Source organism: Pelodiscus sinensis, chromosome 3, assembly GCF_049634645.1.
Source record: "Pelodiscus sinensis isolate JC-2024 chromosome 3, ASM4963464v1, whole genome shotgun sequence".
NCBI classification, from domain to species: Eukaryota; Metazoa; Chordata; order Testudines; family Trionychidae; genus Pelodiscus; species Pelodiscus sinensis.
This window is the reverse complement of record NC_134713.1, coordinates 155457985-155477781: the sequence shown is the minus strand read 5'-3', so window position 1 is coordinate 155477781 and position 19797 is coordinate 155457985. Positions and strand designations below refer to the sequence as shown.

The 19797-nt window shown below is 42.2% G+C and overlaps 1 protein-coding gene across 2 annotated transcripts in view; it reads left to right on the top strand.

Moving 5' to 3' along the window:
* NVL (nuclear VCP like) overlaps window positions 1-19226 on the top strand; it is an 85753-nt gene extending 66527 nt beyond the window's left edge. The window contains exons 21-23 of one of the 2 annotated variants that reach the window (XM_006133417.4): window positions 4176-4264; window positions 11027-11097; window positions 18446-19226. In XM_006133417.4, coding sequence (XP_006133479.2) covers window positions 4176-4264; window positions 11027-11097; window positions 18446-18490 — 205 coding nt within the window. In that variant the 3' untranslated portion in view covers window positions 18491-19226. Of the gene's footprint in view, window positions 1-4175; window positions 4265-11026; window positions 11098-12662; window positions 15571-18445 lie in introns of those variants that run through there. The other variant, XM_075925268.1, reaches the window with a different exon arrangement.
* Window positions 19227-19797: the final 571 nt, after the last annotated feature.

Below are 19797 nucleotides of genomic sequence, written 5' to 3'. Positions count from 1 at the left end.
CAAGGAGAAAAGAGGTTAGTGCAGCTGTACTCCCCTTTCTGCTATCCTCTAACCCCAACTTCCTTTAAAGAGAAAGAGACAGGAAATGAGTAGGTGATAAGTTACTGCATTTTTCAGCGGCTTTGACTTAGGAGGGGACCAAGTTTTACTCTGAGTTGACTAGAAAGAGGAACTTTTGAACTACTGGTTGGACTTTTCTTTGTTCTACATCTGAATGATGTAGCATCTTCCACTGCTCCTCTCTCTACTTCATGTAGTGAATTCAGTTCACCCACGATTCTTTTTCAGTGTATGCTTCAAATGCAGGTAACCCTTTATCATCCAGTTAGAGAGAGGATAGCAAATGTTAGGATGAACACAGCAGATGGTAGTGCTCATGTGCTTCAGCACTGGCAAAGAAGGGAAATACAGTTTCTAAGAGTGAATGAAGTGTAAAGATATCTGCTGTGACTAGGGATGTAAGCAACTAGTCGACTATCCAATAAGCAAAATTGGATAGTCAACTAGTCCTTTGGGTATGTCTACACTACCACCCTAGTTCGAATTAGGGTGGTTAATGTAGGCAACCGAAGTTGCAAATGAAGCCCGGGATTTAAATATCCCAGGCTTCATTTGCATCTTGCCGGGCGCCGCCATTTTTAAAGCCCCGGTAGTTCGGACTCCGTGCCCGCGGCTACACGCGGCACGGAGTAGGTAGTTCGGATTAGGCTGGAACGAGGAGTAATGGTAGTTTGGATTAGAGAGCCTAATCCGAACTACCTACTCCGTGCCGCGTATAGCCGCGGGCACGGAGTCCGAACTACCGGGGCTTTAAAAATGGCGGCGCCCGGCAAGATGCAAATGAAGCCCGGGATATTTAAATCCCGGGCTTCATTTGCAACTTCGGTTGCCTACATTAACCACCCTAGTTCGAACTAGGGTGGTAGTGTAGACATACCCTTGACTAGTTGCTCCCTCCCTCCCCCTACCACCTGCCTCTATCAGCTACCCCAGGTCCCTCCTGCAGCACTTTAGCCTTTTAAATGTATTAAGGACCAAAAGGCTTTTAATACAAAGATTGGTACGCAGCTGGGGAGACCTGGTGCAAGCTGGGAATCAGCTACTTCCCAGCTCACGTTCAGTCGCAGATGCTGGACCTCTGCTTTTTAAATGTATTAAGAGCCTACTGGCTCTTAATATATTTAAAAATCAGAAGGGCAGCAGAGGGGACCTGGCAAGAGCCAGGACAGCTCATTCCCAGCTCGTGCCAGGTCCTGCCCCGCTACCCAAACAGGCTCTTAATACATTTAAAAGACAGAGCTGCAGCAGGGTGGGACTAATCCCTCTACAACTCCACCGATTATTGACTAATCGACTAGTCAATGGAATTAGTTGACTAAACTAAATTCAACATCCCTACCTGTGACTATGAAGGAAGTGGCAAACAAGGATTTTGTCAGAGTCTCTGAAGATAAATAAAGAATATGCAATGAATTGAAGACTGTTTCAGTCGGAGTATCTATGGTGTTTGAAGTTCTGATTGCTAGGTATGCAACACAACTGTAAATATTCAGGAAAGAAAATGTCAATATCACCTGCCTTTGATTTAAATAAATGTAAAACAAAGTGGGTACTAATCTATTGGTTCATGCTGTCTCTACTTTAAATGGCTTATAAAAAAATTTATTTCTCTGATGATGAAATAACTCCTTAAATAAATGTATTTGCTTGAGCCATGCTTATTAAGGACTTTGTTTTATATGACTTATATGCCATATACCGGTCTACTAATTTGTGAATAATTTTTTACCGCTTTGTTTCCAGCTGTTGTAAAAAGCTCATCTAATCACTATTTGTGGCTGAAGCTTAAAAGTACACAAGTTCAGTATTCCCCAGTCTAGGGTGAAGTACATTCTGTTGGATAGGACTATGACCAGACTTAACTAATGTTTAGCTTGTCAGGCAGCCCTGTTTAACCATTAGGGTTAAAAGAGGTAACACAAGGCAGCTGGTGGCTTGGCTGAGGGTAATAAAATAGAGAAGAGGACATGAAACCTGGGGAAGGAAGGAAGGAAGCAAAGAGCAAAAAGCCCTCTAAAGAACAGGCTAGATAGGAGGAGGAAGGGAAAGAGTAAAGGGAGATGAGGAATCACACAAAGGTGACATAGTATAGTTGCTTGGAGGCAGGGAATGCCCAGGTGCCAATCCATTATGAGATGTAACTCTGACTAAAAAAAAAAAGCTAGGAACAGCTGCTGTACTTGGCTCTTGTTGACAAAATAAATTCAGATCCACAGTTAATGTCTGAAATACTTATTCTTCTTCAAGTGATTGCTCTTGTGCATTCCAATATGTGTGTGCGCATGCTGCCTGCACAGTTGCTGGTAGACTGAATTTGGTGGTCTTTCGGCTTATGGCCCAGCCCCTTTGTTTGAGCCCCTAGGCACCTATTCTTTAGTTTACCTCTCATGTAAGGTGGCCTTCCTTGTAGTGATTATTTCATCCAGACTGGTGTCAGAGCTATGAGCTCTTACCGCCAAGGTCCCCCCCCCCCCGTACTATTTTTTATCAAGACGTGTATTTGCGACCACATCCTGCTTTTTCTGCCCAAGGTAGTGTGACCTTTCCACATCAATCAGGACATTTTTCTCCCTGTGTTCTTCCCAAAGCCGCATACCACAGACAGGGAAAGAGCACTGCACTCCCTAGATGTCAGGCATGCTCTTGCTTTTATCTGGAGTGTATTAAACCATTCCGGCTGTAGATGCAGTCCACAATGGAAATAAAAAGCTGCATGAAGGACCTCCCATTTAGGCCGTGTCCAGACTCAGGGGTTTTTTCGGGAAAAGTAGCCTTTTCCTGAAAAAACTTCCCCTGTGTCCAGACTCAAGCCGCGTTCTTTTGAAATTATTTCGAAAGAACGCGGCTTCTCTTTCGATGGCGGTAAACCTCGTTTCACGAGGAAGAACGCCTTCTTTCGAAAGTTCCTCTTTCGAAAGAAGGCGTTCTTCAATGTAAATAGGGCTTCTTCAAAAGAGAGCATCCAGACTCGCTGGGTGCTCTCTTTCGAAAAAGCGGATTGCTCTTTCGAAAGATCCGCCTGCAGTCTAGACGCGATCTTTCGAAAGAGCCTCTTTCGAAAGAAGCCTGCAGTCTAGACATAGCCTAACATCTCAGCACCTTTCGGTCTGGATCACCATGTGTATCTAACTGTGCTGTGACTTGGCCAGTTTACCAGCCCCGCCTCTCACAGCCCATTTCAGTTAGGCGCAAGCCTTGGTAGCCACCTTTTCAGCACATCTGCAGGGTGGCTACGTGGTCCTCAATGCATACTTTCATACTCATTACGCCCTCACCCAGCAGTTCAGGGCAATACTGCTTTCAGCAACGAGTTGAGGTCCTACCTTCCTCCGTACAAACTGCTTGTAAATCACATATTGGGATCACATGAGCAATCACTCGAAGAAGAAGGAACAGTTACTTATGTTTGTAACTATTGTTCTTTGAGATGTGTTGTGTGTGTCCATTCCAGACCCACTCACCTCCCTTCTGTCAGATTGTTCCGGCAAGAAGGAACTGAAGCATGAGGTTGGTTTGGCAATGGTATATATACAACCCCCTGAGGCATCTCCACAGGGGTGCCACAGCTGATCCAATGGGTATCCCTAGGGGAATGTCTTCCAACAATCATGCACACAGCGCGCGTGCACCCATCTTGAAGAATAACAGTTACAAAGGTAAATTAACTGTTCTAGCCGTCTGCATTAGATTGGTCTCGAGTGCATACTTCAGTAAGCCGACTCTTCCTTTCTCTTCTCTGTGTGTCAGAAGGCTTTTTCAGGATCAAATACACTGTAGTTTATAATCTTCCAAGTAATGGCAGCATCTTCAGTTAGTCTAATTCAGCTATTGTTTTTGTGAAGCCTTTGTACCAAATTTTCTGTTTTCTGTATTTCAAAACCTAAGGTGTGTAAAATACTCTAAGAAAGTAGCTCTTCAGACTCATCTGAGCACCACTTGATTTCAGATGCTTTTTTAAATCCAGCAATTTATTTTTTAACAAATACAGTTTTTATTCTTACCGTTCACCAATGGTTCTACTGTCTCTGCATCTTTTGCATTCTCCTGGCTTTGTGTAGAGATGATGGAGAGAAATGTATCCTAAAATGATCCATTCTATTTGTATCTGTCTCTAGGGGGGCAGATCTTTCCGCTTTAGTGCGTGAAGCTTCAATTTGTGCCTTGAGACAGGAAATGGCCCTACAGAATGGCAAGAGCAATAAAGGTAAGGCAAGCATATACTGTAAATTCTAAATGGAATAGTGCGAAGATGATCAAATGGTGAAAATAGTTAAACTAATTGAAAGTCATAAAGGAAAACTACTTGAATTAGGAGGATATTGGGCCAACCACAACTAGGAGGGAAGGTTTCTGTTGAGAAAAGATATAAAAATAATCCTTGGAATGTTGTTTTTGAGAGAGAGTGGTGAATACAATAGATGTACTAGAATAGGATTTCCAGTAAAGATGTTGAAGTTAAATTTATTAGAAACCCTGTTTTTGCTTTAAAACATTAGGTAACATTAGAACAGGAGTGGGCAATAATATTTGATGGAGAACCATTCCACGATTTTTGTCAAGGGCTGCAGTTTTTTGTGGTGGGTGTATGGGATCTGGGACAGAGTTTAGGTGCAGAAGGGAGCTTCAGGTAAAGGATTGGGATGAGGCGAGGGTGTGAAGGTCTGAAAGGGAGTTTGTTTGAAGGAGTGGTTGTGATCTGGGGCAGGGGATTGGGGTGCAGGAGAGGGTGCAGGGTCGGGAAGGAAGTGTAGGTGCAGGAGAGGATTCTGGCTGGGGGGGTGTAGAAAGGAAGTGCAGGGTTAGGGAGGGAATTGTGACCTGTGAGAGGGAAGATTCAGAGGGTTTGGGTGGTGGCCTGAGGCAGGGAGTTAGGGTGCAGGAGGAGGTGGGACTATAGCAGGCAGGAAGCCTACTTGAGGGTCCTGGCAGGGAGAACCACGGGCCAGATCCAAAGGCTTGGTTGGATGAAACCAGCCCAAAGGCCAGATTTTTCCCGCCCTGTATTAGAAGTTCAAATTTGGGCACATAGTTGCAGACCTTATTTTCGAATATTGAATGCAGTCACTCTGTTTAAGGTACTTTGTGACAGTCACTTGCATGCAGGATAGTCCATTTTGAGAGAGCAAATGTAGTAATTGCACATGTGTAATTGTAAACTTGGCCCAGCAGTTGTTTGATTTTTGAGAGCAAATGAGTGTCCTTTTTGTGCTCGGGAAAGTATTTTTGATTACTGTGCTTTTCCCAGCAAATGGATATGTTTGTGTGCGATCCTCTGTGCAAAGTCCAGTTCTATGACATGCTGTGTGCTCTCAGCCAAAATTGACACGAGGAGCAGAAAAACCAGGCCCAGCCTTAGGGCAAGGTGAGCAAGGCAGTTGCCTTAGCTTCCGCACTGAGCTGAAGTACAGAGAGCTGGAGCTGGTACTGGACAAGCTGGTCACCTGTGTCACTGCCACTGCTGCTCATCTTGCTGGCCTTTGAACAGATCTCCACAGGTATCTGCTCGGCCAGCCTGGTGCCCTGCCACTGCCACTGCTGGGGTCTGCCTGCCTCGCCCTGCAGTTTTCTGGGCTCCAGCCTGGCTACATTGGCACAGCTGCAGGTACTGGCTTGACCTGCGTGTGTGTTAACAGTTCTAGGCTGTGTTTGGTCCTAGTGAGCTGGGATGTAGACCCGAGCTGCTCGCCTTTCTTCCTGTCTGCCGCACATTGTGTTTTATCTGTATGGAGGGGAGAGTCACACAGCTCAGCAGAGAATCTGACCTGGCTAGTGTGTTGTGGAATATATCCAGTGAGCGACTTGTGCTGCCTGGGCAAACTCTGTAATCCCTCAACTGGGTTTGACTTAAACTAGAACATCCACCGGCCAGGTTCCATTGTCAGGTGCCATCTTGGACCCTGCAAACTCTTTGCCAGGCCTGAGGTTAACTTTCATCTCTCACTGGTTCTGGCCAAATAAAAATGTGAATTGTTCAGAATACAAATAGAAGAGCTGTTATTAAAGGGACACCATCAATAGAAATGTTGGTATCTCAACAGTGAGTTAAGGTGCAAATACCTCACCTGCCCATAAATCCTGCTACTGATTTTTATGGTTTTAAAGTAACATTTTTCTAGTTTAAGAAAATATTTTTCTCTCTTGTGCTTCTGTGCGATCCCACACAAACAGGGAAAACTAATTGGGCTGAAGAGGAAAACTGAAATTTATTGTATATAAAGGGTTGTGACATGTACAAAGTAAAAATGGAGGGTTTTTCCTTTAATTTATTTATTTTAGTTAACTTAGGTATTACTTGCAGTAGCTATAGGGTCATAACAATTCAGATGGGATTCTGACTCTATTCAAGCCATTTTGGGGCTACAGAACTTTTTTTCTTGCTTCTTGCACTTTACCACTTCTTTTAGTTTATATTCTGAGACTGCATGAAAAGCATTTTTAAGTCTTTTTGGAAAATATAAGTTCCAAAGACCTTTAATAAACTTAATTTCTTGGAGTTCTTAGGGTCAGGTAGACTACATCTTTAAGGATAACTTCACATTTGGAATGAAAAGTTCCCTGTGTGGTCTCTGTCTATACTGCAGTTTCAAATGCTGTGAATTGACATTTTTCTAATCTAATTTCAGTCGAGCCCCACTCACCTTCTATCATAGAACTGCACGTTAGTGTTTCTCTTACCTATTGTGCTCTAAGTGGATTTTATATTTGAGAATACTGAGGTTTTATGCTGTTAAAACATGGTTCATTGTATGTTAACATATTATAGGTAGCCCTTCTTAATTACAAACTGCATAGTGACTTTTTAAAAATGTATGGCCTGCGAAAGGTTTTTAGTGGATTTTGTGGCCCATGGTTCATCCCTGCCTCAGTCTTATGTAGATCTCTTCATCATTAGATCTCAAAGCACTTTAAAAGTACTTCCATGCCCATCCCTTTGAACCTCCTGCACAGCAGCCAGACAGACATCCAGTATTTGCACCAGAGTGTGTGTTTGCTTGAAGCTAACTCTTGTTGGCCTTTGCAGAAAGAAAGCAGAATGATGGCCCCCCACCTACCTTCTGAACTGGTGAGCCAAGCTAGCTTGCAGCTACATCCAGTTAAAGGAAGTAATTCTGGTTGGATTGGGGCTGCGAGAGTTGTGCACCCAAGCTGGAATGCTGAGGCTTAAAGACAAATCCAGCTTTATTTGATTTAATGTCAAGATCTAACTGAAAACTTCCTGTCTACCTGTTTTGGGTGGGGGGAATTGTTGGGATGGGAGGTGCAGGTGGGAGCTCTGTCCCCAGTGTTCTCTGCCCTTTATTAACCTGCATGCTGTGAAAGAGAGCAAGTTAACACGTATACTTTATCATTTCTTAAATATCTCACTCACCCTTTAAAAATATAAAACAAAAATAAAATTACCACCTTGCTAGGGATAAGCAATGGAGAAGCTTAATGTAATAATTCTCAAATTGTTGGTTAGGACCCCAAAGAAGATTGTGACCCCATTTTAATGGGGTTGCCAGGGATAGCATTAGATTTGATAAATCTGATGGCAAAGCCCAAGCCCCACTGCCCATGGCCAAATCTGAATCTACCCCACTGCTAAGGCCAAACGCTTCAGCCCTGGGGCTACATCTAGACTGCAAGCCTCTCTCGAAAAAGAGTGTCCAGACTACAACCAGTACTTTCAAAAAAGCGAGTCGCTTTTTTGAAAGAGAGCGCCCAGGCAGTCTGGATGCTCTTTTGAAAAAGCACAGTTTGTGTTACATAGCTCCTTTTTTCGAAAGAGCACTTTCAAAAAAAGGCATTCTACCTTGTAAAACAAGGTTTTCCACGGTCAAAAAAACTGCCGTGTTCTTTCAATTTACTTTCGAAAGAATGCGGCAGCAGTCTAGTAGACGCAGGGGAAGGTTTTTTTTGAAAAAAGGCCACATTTTTTTGAAAAACCCCTGTAGTCTAGATACACCCTGGATGGCAGGTCTCAGGCTACGGGCCCCCAATCTGGGGCTGAAGCCATGGAGCTTTGTCTTTATTCCCTCCTACCCATGACAATGGGATTTGGGTGGACTCAGGCTTTGGACCCCCCCCCCCCTCTTGGAGTCGTGGTAACTTTTGTTGACAGAAAGAGGTCATGGAACAGTAAAGTTTGAGAACCTCCCTCTTTCTGTCTCCAGTGATGCATTAACTTCAACAATAAAATAAATCTACATACATAACTATTGAGTTTCAATGTCTTTTGTCTGACTGCAGCATGAGACAAAGAAGGTGTCCCTTGCCTTTGTCAGAAGCTGGGAGTGGGTGATAGGGGATGGATCACTTGATAATTCCCTGTTCTGTTCATTCCCTGTGGGGCACCTGGCACTGGACCACTTTCAGAAGACAAGATACTGGGTAAGATGGACCTATGGTCTGACCCAGTTTTTATCTTAGGATAATCTCAATGACAACAGATCGGTCTCCCTAGCTCCGATACAAACTCTTTTCTTGCTCCCTTTCACAGTGAAGTCTTGGTGAGGACAATGATTCTCCTGGACCTTCTCACATCCAGGATGATATATTTCCCATGGAGCTTACATGCAAAATCAGATAATTGTTTGAATGTGGGTCAGATACCTAAGTGATGAGTAATATAATAATATATTAGGGTCTATTGGGAGGTTGTGGGAAAACTAATAACTTTTTTTTTAAAGTTAAAAACAAAATTCTACTCCCCCACTTTCCTTTTTTGTTTAGAGGTCTGAAGATAATCTCTGATTCGTCGTTACTAAACTCTGGAAACCCCTTTTTGTCTCTTGTTTGGATTTAGGTTTCTTATCTCTGACTATGGACAAGGGCATGTATCAAACTGTACAGCTTCCATCTGTTCTATGTTGACTAGATCTGGGTACCGTAGTAATTTTCCTAGACCTCAAGTTTACTTCAGTCTTTCCCTGATCCAGGAATTTTACAGGAGGCTAGGCTATTAGTATAGGTTCAATACATCTTCCTAGCTTAACTACAGGGGCTAGAGTGCCAGGGGAATGAGGTGTCTCAGTTAGGGTTACATCAGTGAGGCTTGGGGGGTTTTGGAGGAGTTGTTTTTTGCATCTCACTTGTGTGGTCCCCAACTGATTTTTTTGTGGGTCAGTGGCCCCTGACCCAAAACAGGTTCCCCGTCCCTCCCATAAACAAAGACAATGTTGAAACATTTTGTGTTGGACATATTTTATTTAAAAATGAAGCCTGGCCAACAAGCCCCCAATTGGAGCCAATTCCCACTCTGGCCACACCATCATAATACCTCTGTACCCTTCACACACCTCAACCCTGAGCCCATCATACACCTGAACACCCTGCAGACATGGCTTAGAATTTATTCAGCATGAAGTGCCTACAGCTCTCTTAATAATTCATAGTGCTCTTTAAATCAGCCACAGTACGTTTCCAGATGTTTATATGGTAGAGAGGCGATGGTGATGTGGATGAATGCTGAGCTAGATTTTACTTTAGCTTTCTGGGAGACAAATCATTGTTGCCTGAGCCCATCTGTGTGGAATTTTGTTTTGGTGAGATCTGTAGTTTTAACCAACATTTTTAATGATTTACTGTAAATAAATCTACAGTGGTTAAATATGTTCATGAGACTTGCTGGATTGATAAGTCTAGCTATTCATGTCCACTGTTTTATGCTCCCCACTCCTCCCAAAAAATTGTGAAAAGTGGTTGCAGAAGTTAGTGAAACTGAAAGTACTTGAATGAAATACATACAAAACAATCACCACAAAGTGTCTGCTGTGAAGTATACCTGCGTACATTATAATTATTGTATTAAATCTATATACTAATTTGATCTTATAATCTATTACATCCACATACATTATAAGCTGTTTCCTATTGAGAGCTGGGCAACGCACGCTTCTTTTCCATTTGTTTGGAATGCAGTAGTTTCCCAATAGACCTGTTATCTCAAAGGGTGTGTTCAAGAATCATTAAGTCTAATGATTTATTCATGTAATTTTTGGATGGAAGTGCTGGAAAAAGAAACAATCTGATACGCATATAGATTATGCAAGACTAGGTACCTGATGACATGACATATATGTAACCATTTGCCTGGACTCTGGAGAGTGCCAAACAATGTCAGTAGAGTGCTGGAGTGAGCTGGGCACCAAAGTGATGATGGGGATAATGTTAAAAGATTTTTTTTTAATGCAAAACTAACTAAATAAAAAAAATTACCGTGTGTAATATGTAATGAGAGTGTAGGACTGAAAATGAGGAGCCCTTATTTCTGAGCTAACAATGTCCTAGATTGCTAGTTTGATCTTGAGCAAACTGGGTATGTCCACATTAAGTAGGCTACAGTGGAACTGCTAAGACACTGCAGTTGTGCCCATATAGTGTAGACGCTTGCTACACCGATAAAAGGTTTTTGTCCATCAGTATAGTTAATTCATCCCTCAAAAGGCTGTTTGCTCAGTTGATGGAAAAATTCTTGTAGCAACCTAGTGATGTGTATACAGAGACTTAGATCAGCTTAACTTCATACTGCTGAAACTCAGTTTTCACACCCAGGCATGAGGGTAGCTAGGTTGACTTAAGTTTTAGGTATAGACCAGGGCTCACTTAAGTCTCTTGTTTTCCGAACTGTTGAGTGCCTTGAATTCTAGCTGAATTTTGATCAGAGCTGCAGTTAATTTGAAAATCAAGCCCTTAATCTGTAGTTGCAGACACGGATACTTGAAACAACCCTGTAAGGTAGTAGATATTATGTCCATTTTGTAGATGGTGTAATTGATGTACAGAGGGTAAGGGACTTGCTCAAGATCATAGAGAGAGTCTGTGTTAGACATGATACTAGACAAAGCAGTTAATGAAATGCAACGATTTGAGAAGTTTTAATTAATGGAAGCCTGAAAATTATTTGGAAAGTGGGATGTGGGGGGTGTTTTATATACTGAAATGGGATAAATCACAAAGTCCATTGTATTGTGTTCTTTTTAAGGAGAAATCAGGATTAGCAAAAACCATTTTGAAGAAGCATTTAAGAAAGTGAAGTCATCTATATCAAGAAAGGTAAGAAAAGCTATAAATGTGCGGGTCAGTGAATAACGTTTAACATCACACAAAGCAAGTTGAGGGTAGGAGGTGAAGAAGTCTGTAGTCACTAGAAACTGGTGGAGAGAACAGAGGACAGGATACGTTTACAGTATCCAGAACATCTGAGCTAACATTCTAAAAGATCCATTGAGACTTTTCATAAATAAGCTCAAGCATTTAGGGCCTCCGTTTTAAGTCTCATCCATAAAGATTACTGCCCTTCCGCCACCACAGTGATGATGGGAGTTCAGTTTTCTATTCACTAAGGGTATGTCTACACTGAATTCAGAGAGAGAGAGAGAGAGAGAGAGGAATGCAAATGTAGACATCTAAAATAGCAAATGAAGTAGGGATTTAAATATTCCGCACTTCATTTGCATAATCACAGACTGGCGGTATTGAGAAATAGCACTATTGCGAGAGGAAAAAACGGGGTTATTTTGAAAAAAAACCCTTCCCTCTAAATAACCCTTAAACCTCAGTAAGGGTTATTTTGAGGGAAGGGTTTTCTTTCAAAATAACCCCGTTTTTTTTTCTCACAGTAGCGCTATTTCGTAATAGCGCCAGTCTGTGATTATGCAAATGAAGTGCGGGATATTTAAATCCCCGCTTCATTTTCAATTTTGGATGTCTAGATGTGCATATGAGAGAGAGAGAGAGAGAGAGAGAGAGAGAGAGAGAGAAATATGCAGTGTAGACATACCCAAGTTGACATTTGCTTCCACTACTCATGCACCTACTGAATTAACAGTGTGGTTTATAAAATCTTCATCTTGAGATTAAAAAAAATGAAGAAAAAGCCTTGTTTTTTCTTCTTGATTATCCTTGTCATGCTTTTTTTTTTAATGTCAGTATATAATTTGATCATATGTCTGATAGCTCAGATCATGAACCGTTCTCTTTTTGAGAATGAAAGGCAGGTAAATTTGCTAAGTGTTTGCTATCATTATCTCTCAGCATTCATTTCATGCATTCTGACCAGAGGAGAATTCTTTGGAATTTAGACATTGTCTTTATTGCTTTAAGTCCCTTCTCATGGAAAGGCTCATAGGTCTGCTGGCTTGGAAAGGTTCCACGTATCTGCTGGCTTTATGGACTTTAGTCAGGAAGCATTGAAATCACATTCACTATAGTATGAACATCAATTAAAAACAAAAACCAGTTCCTCTACTTTCTTCAAACTCAAAATGTGCTAGGTGTAAAATGATTGGATAAATATCCACTGAAATCCTTTCCTGTTCGATTTTTATCCCAAAGAAAAAATGTACATTATTTTCAGCTATCAATTTCAGTAGTCAATATGTGTATTAATCTATGGCAATCCTTGATTCAGGTTAATATGGAAGTAAATAAGACTTGAAGCTTGAATAAGACTTTAAAAGATTGATACTATTAAGGATAAGTAAAGTAACTACAGTTACACTGCCTAGACTAAACGACATGGATTCAGACTCCTCATGTTTGAGGTTATAAACTGATACCATCCAAGTTAGAAAGGAATTTCCTCCCCTAGCCAAGGATGTTTTTTTTTCCTTTTGAAGCACTGAGTATTGAGCCACTATTGAACAGAAGAACACTTGACCACAGACCACTGTTTCTCAACTGGGGTGCCCGAAGGTACCTCAGAGGATCCACGGGCCCCTCTGATCAACTCCTCCCTCAGCCTCCCACCACATCCTGCACACTAAAAGTCCAGCAGTGCAGCAAGACATGCTACTTAATCTGTCCTGGCTCTGCACCACTTCCAGAAGCATCTGGCACATCCCTGCAGCTGTATGCTGCCTCTGCCCTGAGTGCTCACTCTGCAGCTCTCATTGGCTGGGAACTGTGACCGGGGAAGCTGTGGGGACAGTGTCTGTGGGTAGAGGCAGCACATAGACACCCTGCTCCCCTGCTTTGGAGCTGCTGCCAGAGAGATGTGCTGGTTGCTTTCAGGAGCCACTGGAGGTAAGGAACACCCAACACACCCCTTTCCCCCCCCACACACACACAACCCAACACCCCAGTCTAGAGCCCACATCCAAACTCCCTCCCTGAGCACCCTCCCCCACCTGCACCCTAACTCTCTTCTAGAGCCTTCACCCCTTCCCATACCCAAACTCCCTCCCTGGGCCCCCAGCTGCACCATTGCCCACCCAACCTGCTGTCTCAGCCTGGTGAAAGTGAGGGCGGGGGAGAGCGAGTGATGGAAGGAGGGAGAATGGAATGAGTGGGGGCAGAGCTTCAGAGCAAGGTCTGAGTGAGGGGAAGTTTGAGGGTCCCTGAAAATTTTTGAATCAAAATCGGGGTCTTTGGGTTGCTGAAGTTTGGAGAATGGCTGACATAGACCATTTCTGTGTTCTGGCACTGCAATCCCTGTTACAATTATGTACTTAAAACCTCTGTTTTCTAGCATGCCGTTATTTCATCTTATCATTTCTATGCATTAGAAAACTCCATTATTATAATCTATCAACTTTCTCTTCACTTGATGGAAGCACCCTTTCAAAAAGCCTTGTTTTCATGTTCAAATCTATAAATAAAAAGGTGAGAGAGGGTGAGACCTACTAGCTCTAAAATCTTGAAGGACATAGTGATGAGGGGGAAATCTCGCTCCCCTGGGGTACAGAGCCCCCAGAAGGGTCCGAGGCTGGAGGTCAAATCAGTGAGGCAGGAGAGAAATCTAGAAGGAAAAACTTTATGATGCATGCATGCAGGCTGTCACACCAAGAGTGAAAGCAGCCCTGTCATACAGGTTAAGTTATCCTATATACAGAATGCTTAGACAGTTCAATTGTTGATTTGTTATTCTTTAACATATCAAAGTCTCAGCAGAAGTACTCTGAGACTTCTGTTCACCCCAGGAGTGCTAGAAGTAAGTTTTACAAAACAAAGGCACATGAGAATGTGGAGTGGAGAAGTCTACAAGGCAAACTGTGACAAAGATAAGGGTTTACATGACAAATTGTGACAGACTAGGAGTATCCATGAACTCGAGATAGGCATTGTAAGGGTCTTGATTAGAGCTAATTTGATTTCTCTCTGTTACAGGGAGAGAGGCCTGGAAAACTTTTTAACCCTTACAGCAGTTTTCTTTTAGAGAATTTTGATTTCCTGCACAGTCCCCCCTTTAGACACAATTGGAGTTATTTGATTTTTCTCCCACAGTGACCAGAAATAATCATTAACAACAGATAATTATAATTATTTATTTGTATTACCATAGCACGTAGGATGCCTAGTCATGGCTTTCTTTTTATAATAATCAGTTGATTTAAATCCAAAACATGTTTTGCTAAACTGTTTTTTATTCAGCATACCTTAGGAGGTTCTATTTAACTAATAAATAGAACTGTAAAGTTATATTTTTATGTGGATTTTAATTGAATTCCAGTTTTTGTCCAAATAGGGCTTGATACAAATAATAAGTTAAATAAATAAATCAGAAATGCATAATTCACCACTTTTTAACAATACAAATGTGAAAATTAAGACTTTGAGTAAATGTGTGGTAAGCTACATAACTGCTTCAATGTGTACTAAAGCAGTAGTACCCTTTTGAATAAGAAGGAGCACATGGAATCTTTTTCAGGGGAAAAAGGCAATTCTCCGTGTTTATTGCAAATACAGTATAGAAATAAACCCACACCCATCCCTGTCAGTCATCTTGGTGCTTGACCAGCCTAGTGGACAGTTAGGCTGGGCATGAGGAAAGAGCCGGGTTCTGTCTGTTGTGAACCAGTGCTCCAAGTTGTCTTCACAGGATGAACTCAAAGCACCATGGCTCTACACCCCACTTTTATAGGCCTAAGTCCCAACTTTAGTCTTCTATAGTTTTGCAGTATCTTGTTGGAGTCATCTAATTGTTAATTGGTGTTTACGTCAAGGCTGCTTCCATTGTCAAGCTCCATCAGTACTTCCATGAATATCTTGGGAATGTCTGCAACTGGTTTATCTCATTTACAGATCCCTTTCACAGATGTATGCCTTTGCTTTAGGTCCATTTCATTTTTGCCCCTCTTTGGCCATCCTGAATGTGACTGATGTTCACACCACCTTGCTAACCATTCTGACCAGCTACTGTCTTCTGTCTCTCATCTTCACACATTCTTCATACAAAGGACGGTTCATTTTAGAGAAAGTGGATTTCTCTTATAGAGCAACAGGCTGGATTTCCTTCAAGACTTACAAAGCTGAAAAACAATCTATTCTATAAACAATTTCTTACTAACTTAAAATGTATTTTGCATTTGATATTATAATGCCAGCGGCTACAAGGCAAAGCTTATGAAACCAAATCGATAGAACTACCTAAAGCAAAGCTATAAAATAAAGCCTCCATAAGAAATACTGTGGGTCAAGCGTATATCAGCTCTAGTGTACAAAATCTGTTCAGTTGCAAATGAACATATTTTAATGGTTACCAACCAGGGAGAATCAGCCTTTTTTTAAAAAAAAAACCCTCAAAAATACACCTGTAAAATAGGATTACAATTGATTATTTAAATTTTCCTGCATTCTTATTTAAAAGTAGTGATTTCAGTTCATCCTACTTTCTAGTACAACTTTCCATCCAATACAACTGTGTTGGGAAATCTGAGGCCCACACGCAGAAGTGTGTTCTGTACACTTCCTTCTGCCTCCCTCCTTCCACGCGGTACGCTGCGGGCTCTGCACGTAGGGTTGCCAGGTGTCCGGTTTTCTACCAGACAGTCCCGGTATTTGCGCCCTCTGTCCGGTAGAAACATTCACAAAATACCAGACATGTGCAATGTCCAGTATTTTCTGAATTTCCGGCTGAGCGCAGGATGGAAGCCTGATGGGAGTGGGGGAGCTCCCAGCCACTCCCCCCGCCCCCGCCCAGCTTCTACTAGCAACTAGAGGGAGTTGCCTGCCGGGGGCACGACCTGTTGGACTTCGGTTGCGGCCAATGGCTGCATCCCCTCACGCCCCTGCCAGCTCTGCTTTCCACCCCCCTCCTCCCATCCAGCCCCCCCCGGCCCCCAATCCCCCCCATTTCTGCTCCTCCTTCCCCCCCACCCATGATCAAGTGTGTCTGGTATTTTGGGGGGAGGGGAGGTCTACCTGGTAACCCTATCTTCACGTACCTACTCCTCCCTCTTCCTTCCTTCCAGCTGATTCCCAGCATTCAAGCTCTGGGAGGGAGTAGGGTGGGTCTGGCTGCAAATCAGCTGATTCAAGGCCTTCCAGAAGTGCTGGAAGGGAGGGGGAGGAGAAGGGATGGGGCATGCTTAAGGAAGGAGGCAGGGAAGAGGCCGGGTGGGGAGTCTGAGGAAAGGGGGGTGCACGTTGATTACACACAACATTGTAAGAGCAATCTCCCTGCTTCTTTATTTTACTTTTACTGGTATTTGCCCCTAATAATGGATCACTTTGTGCTTGAAAAGGCATGATTAAGAATAAAAACTCAGTGCAGTGTATTTAATCGCCATGGTTAATATGTATGCCCAATTTGAATCTTACAGATGGAGGCCTACTTACTGGCTTTGCCCATTGCTGCAGTACAGCATTCCCAAGAATGCCACCTTTTACCCCCCCCCCCCCCAAATGGGTTATGACGTTCTATGTTCCATTTTGAAAGCTTTGCCAGATCTGAGCTATTTCTCCTGTTCCTGACAGAGCAAAGCAACATTAACCATTGCTTAATTATGGTTTAGACTTCCACTTTTAAACCATACTAGTTGAAAATAAAATATTTTCTATATACACTAAGGGATTATATTTCAAAGAGCTGAATTAGGCTGAAAGTCAGGTTTAAAATCAGAAAATCTTCTTCAACATGGCACAATAGCCACAGGAGTCCCATTCTTGCAGCAGGAAACTGGGAAATCTATTGCAGATGGGAATGCTAATTTTAAAAGTTCTCTGTTTCTAGCCTGGGTGTATAGAAATCTTACAACTTCCTTCCTGAAGTTCATATGTGCTGCTAGACAACAAATCCTCTGAAAAGACGTATCAGGAGGTGATACTCCCTTTCCTTTTAGTGTGGGGAATGGGTTAGCACAAGCAATTCAGGGAAGAGGAAATTTTGTGCTGGGCTTTGTGCTGCTCTTATCTAAACACTTCCTGTGCCACAGAAGCTCTGAGAAGTGTTATCCAAAGGCAAGAATTCGAGTGGTTGGAGAAGAATGTATTTGACCTAGCAGCATGAAGGACAATTGCCTACTTGTTAGCTGTAAAGACCTAGAATGGGATTATTTTGGAGCATTGGAGTTACATAATTCAGTAAAACAACTGCTGTATTTTCGCATTTTAGGGCACCAGATCTCAGGTGGCTGAGTGTGTTTTGGTGTGCAAAAGTGGACTTTAAACCTTCATTCCTCTTCCAGCTACTGCTCCTTTTCAGCCAGACAAGTCTGATTTGGCAAATAATATAGATATTGGCTGCATCAATGTCATCCTGTGCAGTCTTGCTGAAGAAGACCAGGAATAAGAGAAGTCTGTGGAAAAGTTAATAACAGTTGAATTAGTTGAAGCCGTGATTTAAATCAGATTTAGTTAAACTAGGGCAAAACCTTGTGTGGATGGTCTCCTTCATTTCTATTTCGGATTGGTTTATTTTGGTTTTAAATTAGGGATGTAAAAATTCAGTTAAAAATGTACGCTTGTAATCGCTAAAAATCATAGCGGTTATATGTGCTGTGGGCTCTTGTTTAAGCTTTATACTGTAGAGTTCATTGCAAAGTCTCCCCAGGAGCAGGACCAGCAGGGGCTACTGCCAGGCCCACTCCTGGGGAGGAGGCTTGGGTGGGGCACCAAAATTGCCTTCCCAGCTGTGGGGCTGTTGCCAGCCCCGATCCTGGGGTGGAAGTTTGGCTGTGGCAGAAAGCTAGTATGTAACCTGGGGGAGGAGGACAGCTAGGCACACCACTGACAGGGGCTATCCGGTGGGCCCATCCCCAGCATAAACCAAACCAACATAAATTGCTCTGAAACAGAATAAGATACTATCTGCATGTGGCTTAGCACACAGTTTAATTAAATTGGTTTAAAATCACACCTTAAATGTATAGTCCAACTTCTGTCCATAGGCAGGGTCTCAGACATGCATGGCAGTGTGTAATACAATAAATCTGCCAGCACAAAGTCTTCTGTTAATAATTACAGGTTGTTGGTGACTTGTCTTAAGCAAATCCCATAAAATTGTCTCCAATTGTTTTTTCTTTTGTAAATATTTGGGCCACATATTAGCCACCAGGCACAGAGGTCATTTCTGTTTAGTTTTCCTAATAGAAACTGTGTCCCCTTTAAACATTGTGTGCATTCTTGCTGGGCTGAAGTGTTTTTTCTTTTTCCTTTTCCTCACCTAACTTGGCATCATTAGGATCAAGCCATGTATGAAGAGCTGCGTCAGTCACTGAGCAGATGAGTTGGCCAACTCCTGAGAGACCATCATTTTGATTTGTTGAAGAAGCTCATGGTGGCAGAGTCTGATCTCTTAAAAGTGCATCTCCTCAAACACAGCTGGAACAGAAGTTGACCATGGTTTCATTAGACTTTTAATAGGTGCTGCACCTGAAGATATCTGCCATGTTTTAATTATCACTCTGACAATGGCTAAGACAATCCGCCCTTCACAAATTTGAGGCCAATCTGTTTTGATGGGTGTTGCCATCATAACCGAGAACCCTTGAGAACCTTCCTTGCATTAAAAGGAACTTCTCAGACCTAAAGACAGTTAATTTTAAAGGTTTGTACAAAGGATTAAAAAATGGAAATTTGCAGCCTCCTGCTACAATGTGTATGGGGAGGGCCTCACATTAAAAGAGCAATTTTACTGTCTTAAATGCTGTTATAAGATGAGTTCATGTAGATCTTAATGAGGAGAACTTGTGACATCAGAAATAGATGCAAAAGGTGGAAGATGCTGTGCCTTACTGTTACCATCTCTGTTAATGATTTTGAGTAACTTAATTTAACATGTTCTGACACATCCTCTGAGGTAGAATTTCCTCATTGCTATAACATGGGCCTATAGCAAGATATCTCAGCTGAAATTATTTCAAGTTTTCTCAGAAATGTGTATCATTTAAAGAATGTCCTATAGGAGTTTACAGAATGTTTTTGAGAGGACTGTGGCTTATTAAAACAAACTTTTTAAAAAGCTTTTGGTCTTTTTCACATTCATTAGCTTGCACATTAAATCAGTGTAGTCAGTTCCATTTTTCCTTATAATCAGGTTGGGTTCTTGGTGCTGCAATATTTGGGTTTTAAACACTCCAAGGAGATAAGAGCTGTTTTATCAGGCTTTATTTTCCATGCTGAGCTATGCTATTTGCCATGCTCCTGCAGTGAAGCTGTAATCCAGAAAGCTGATTGCTTTGTATGGAAACAGAGGCTTATAGTTTTCCTTCCTGTAGGATGAAGTTGAAACAAGTATAAGAGGGAGCACTTGTTTGAGTATCTACTATAGTTGGGATTGTCTACACTGGGGTACACAGAAAAGTTGAGATAAATTAACTAACGGTGTGAAGCTAACATAGGTATGGGTTTGTCTACACAGTACATTACTGTGCAGCATGCCAGGATGTGAAAGGCCAGGACCCTACACCAGGACTTTCACTGTGATGTAGCAGTGTCCATGTGGCATATTGCCTGTTTGCATGTGCTAAATTAAGGGAAGATTAAACTACAACCAGCCACTTCGCTTCTGAAGGACTGTGTGCATTCAGGTTT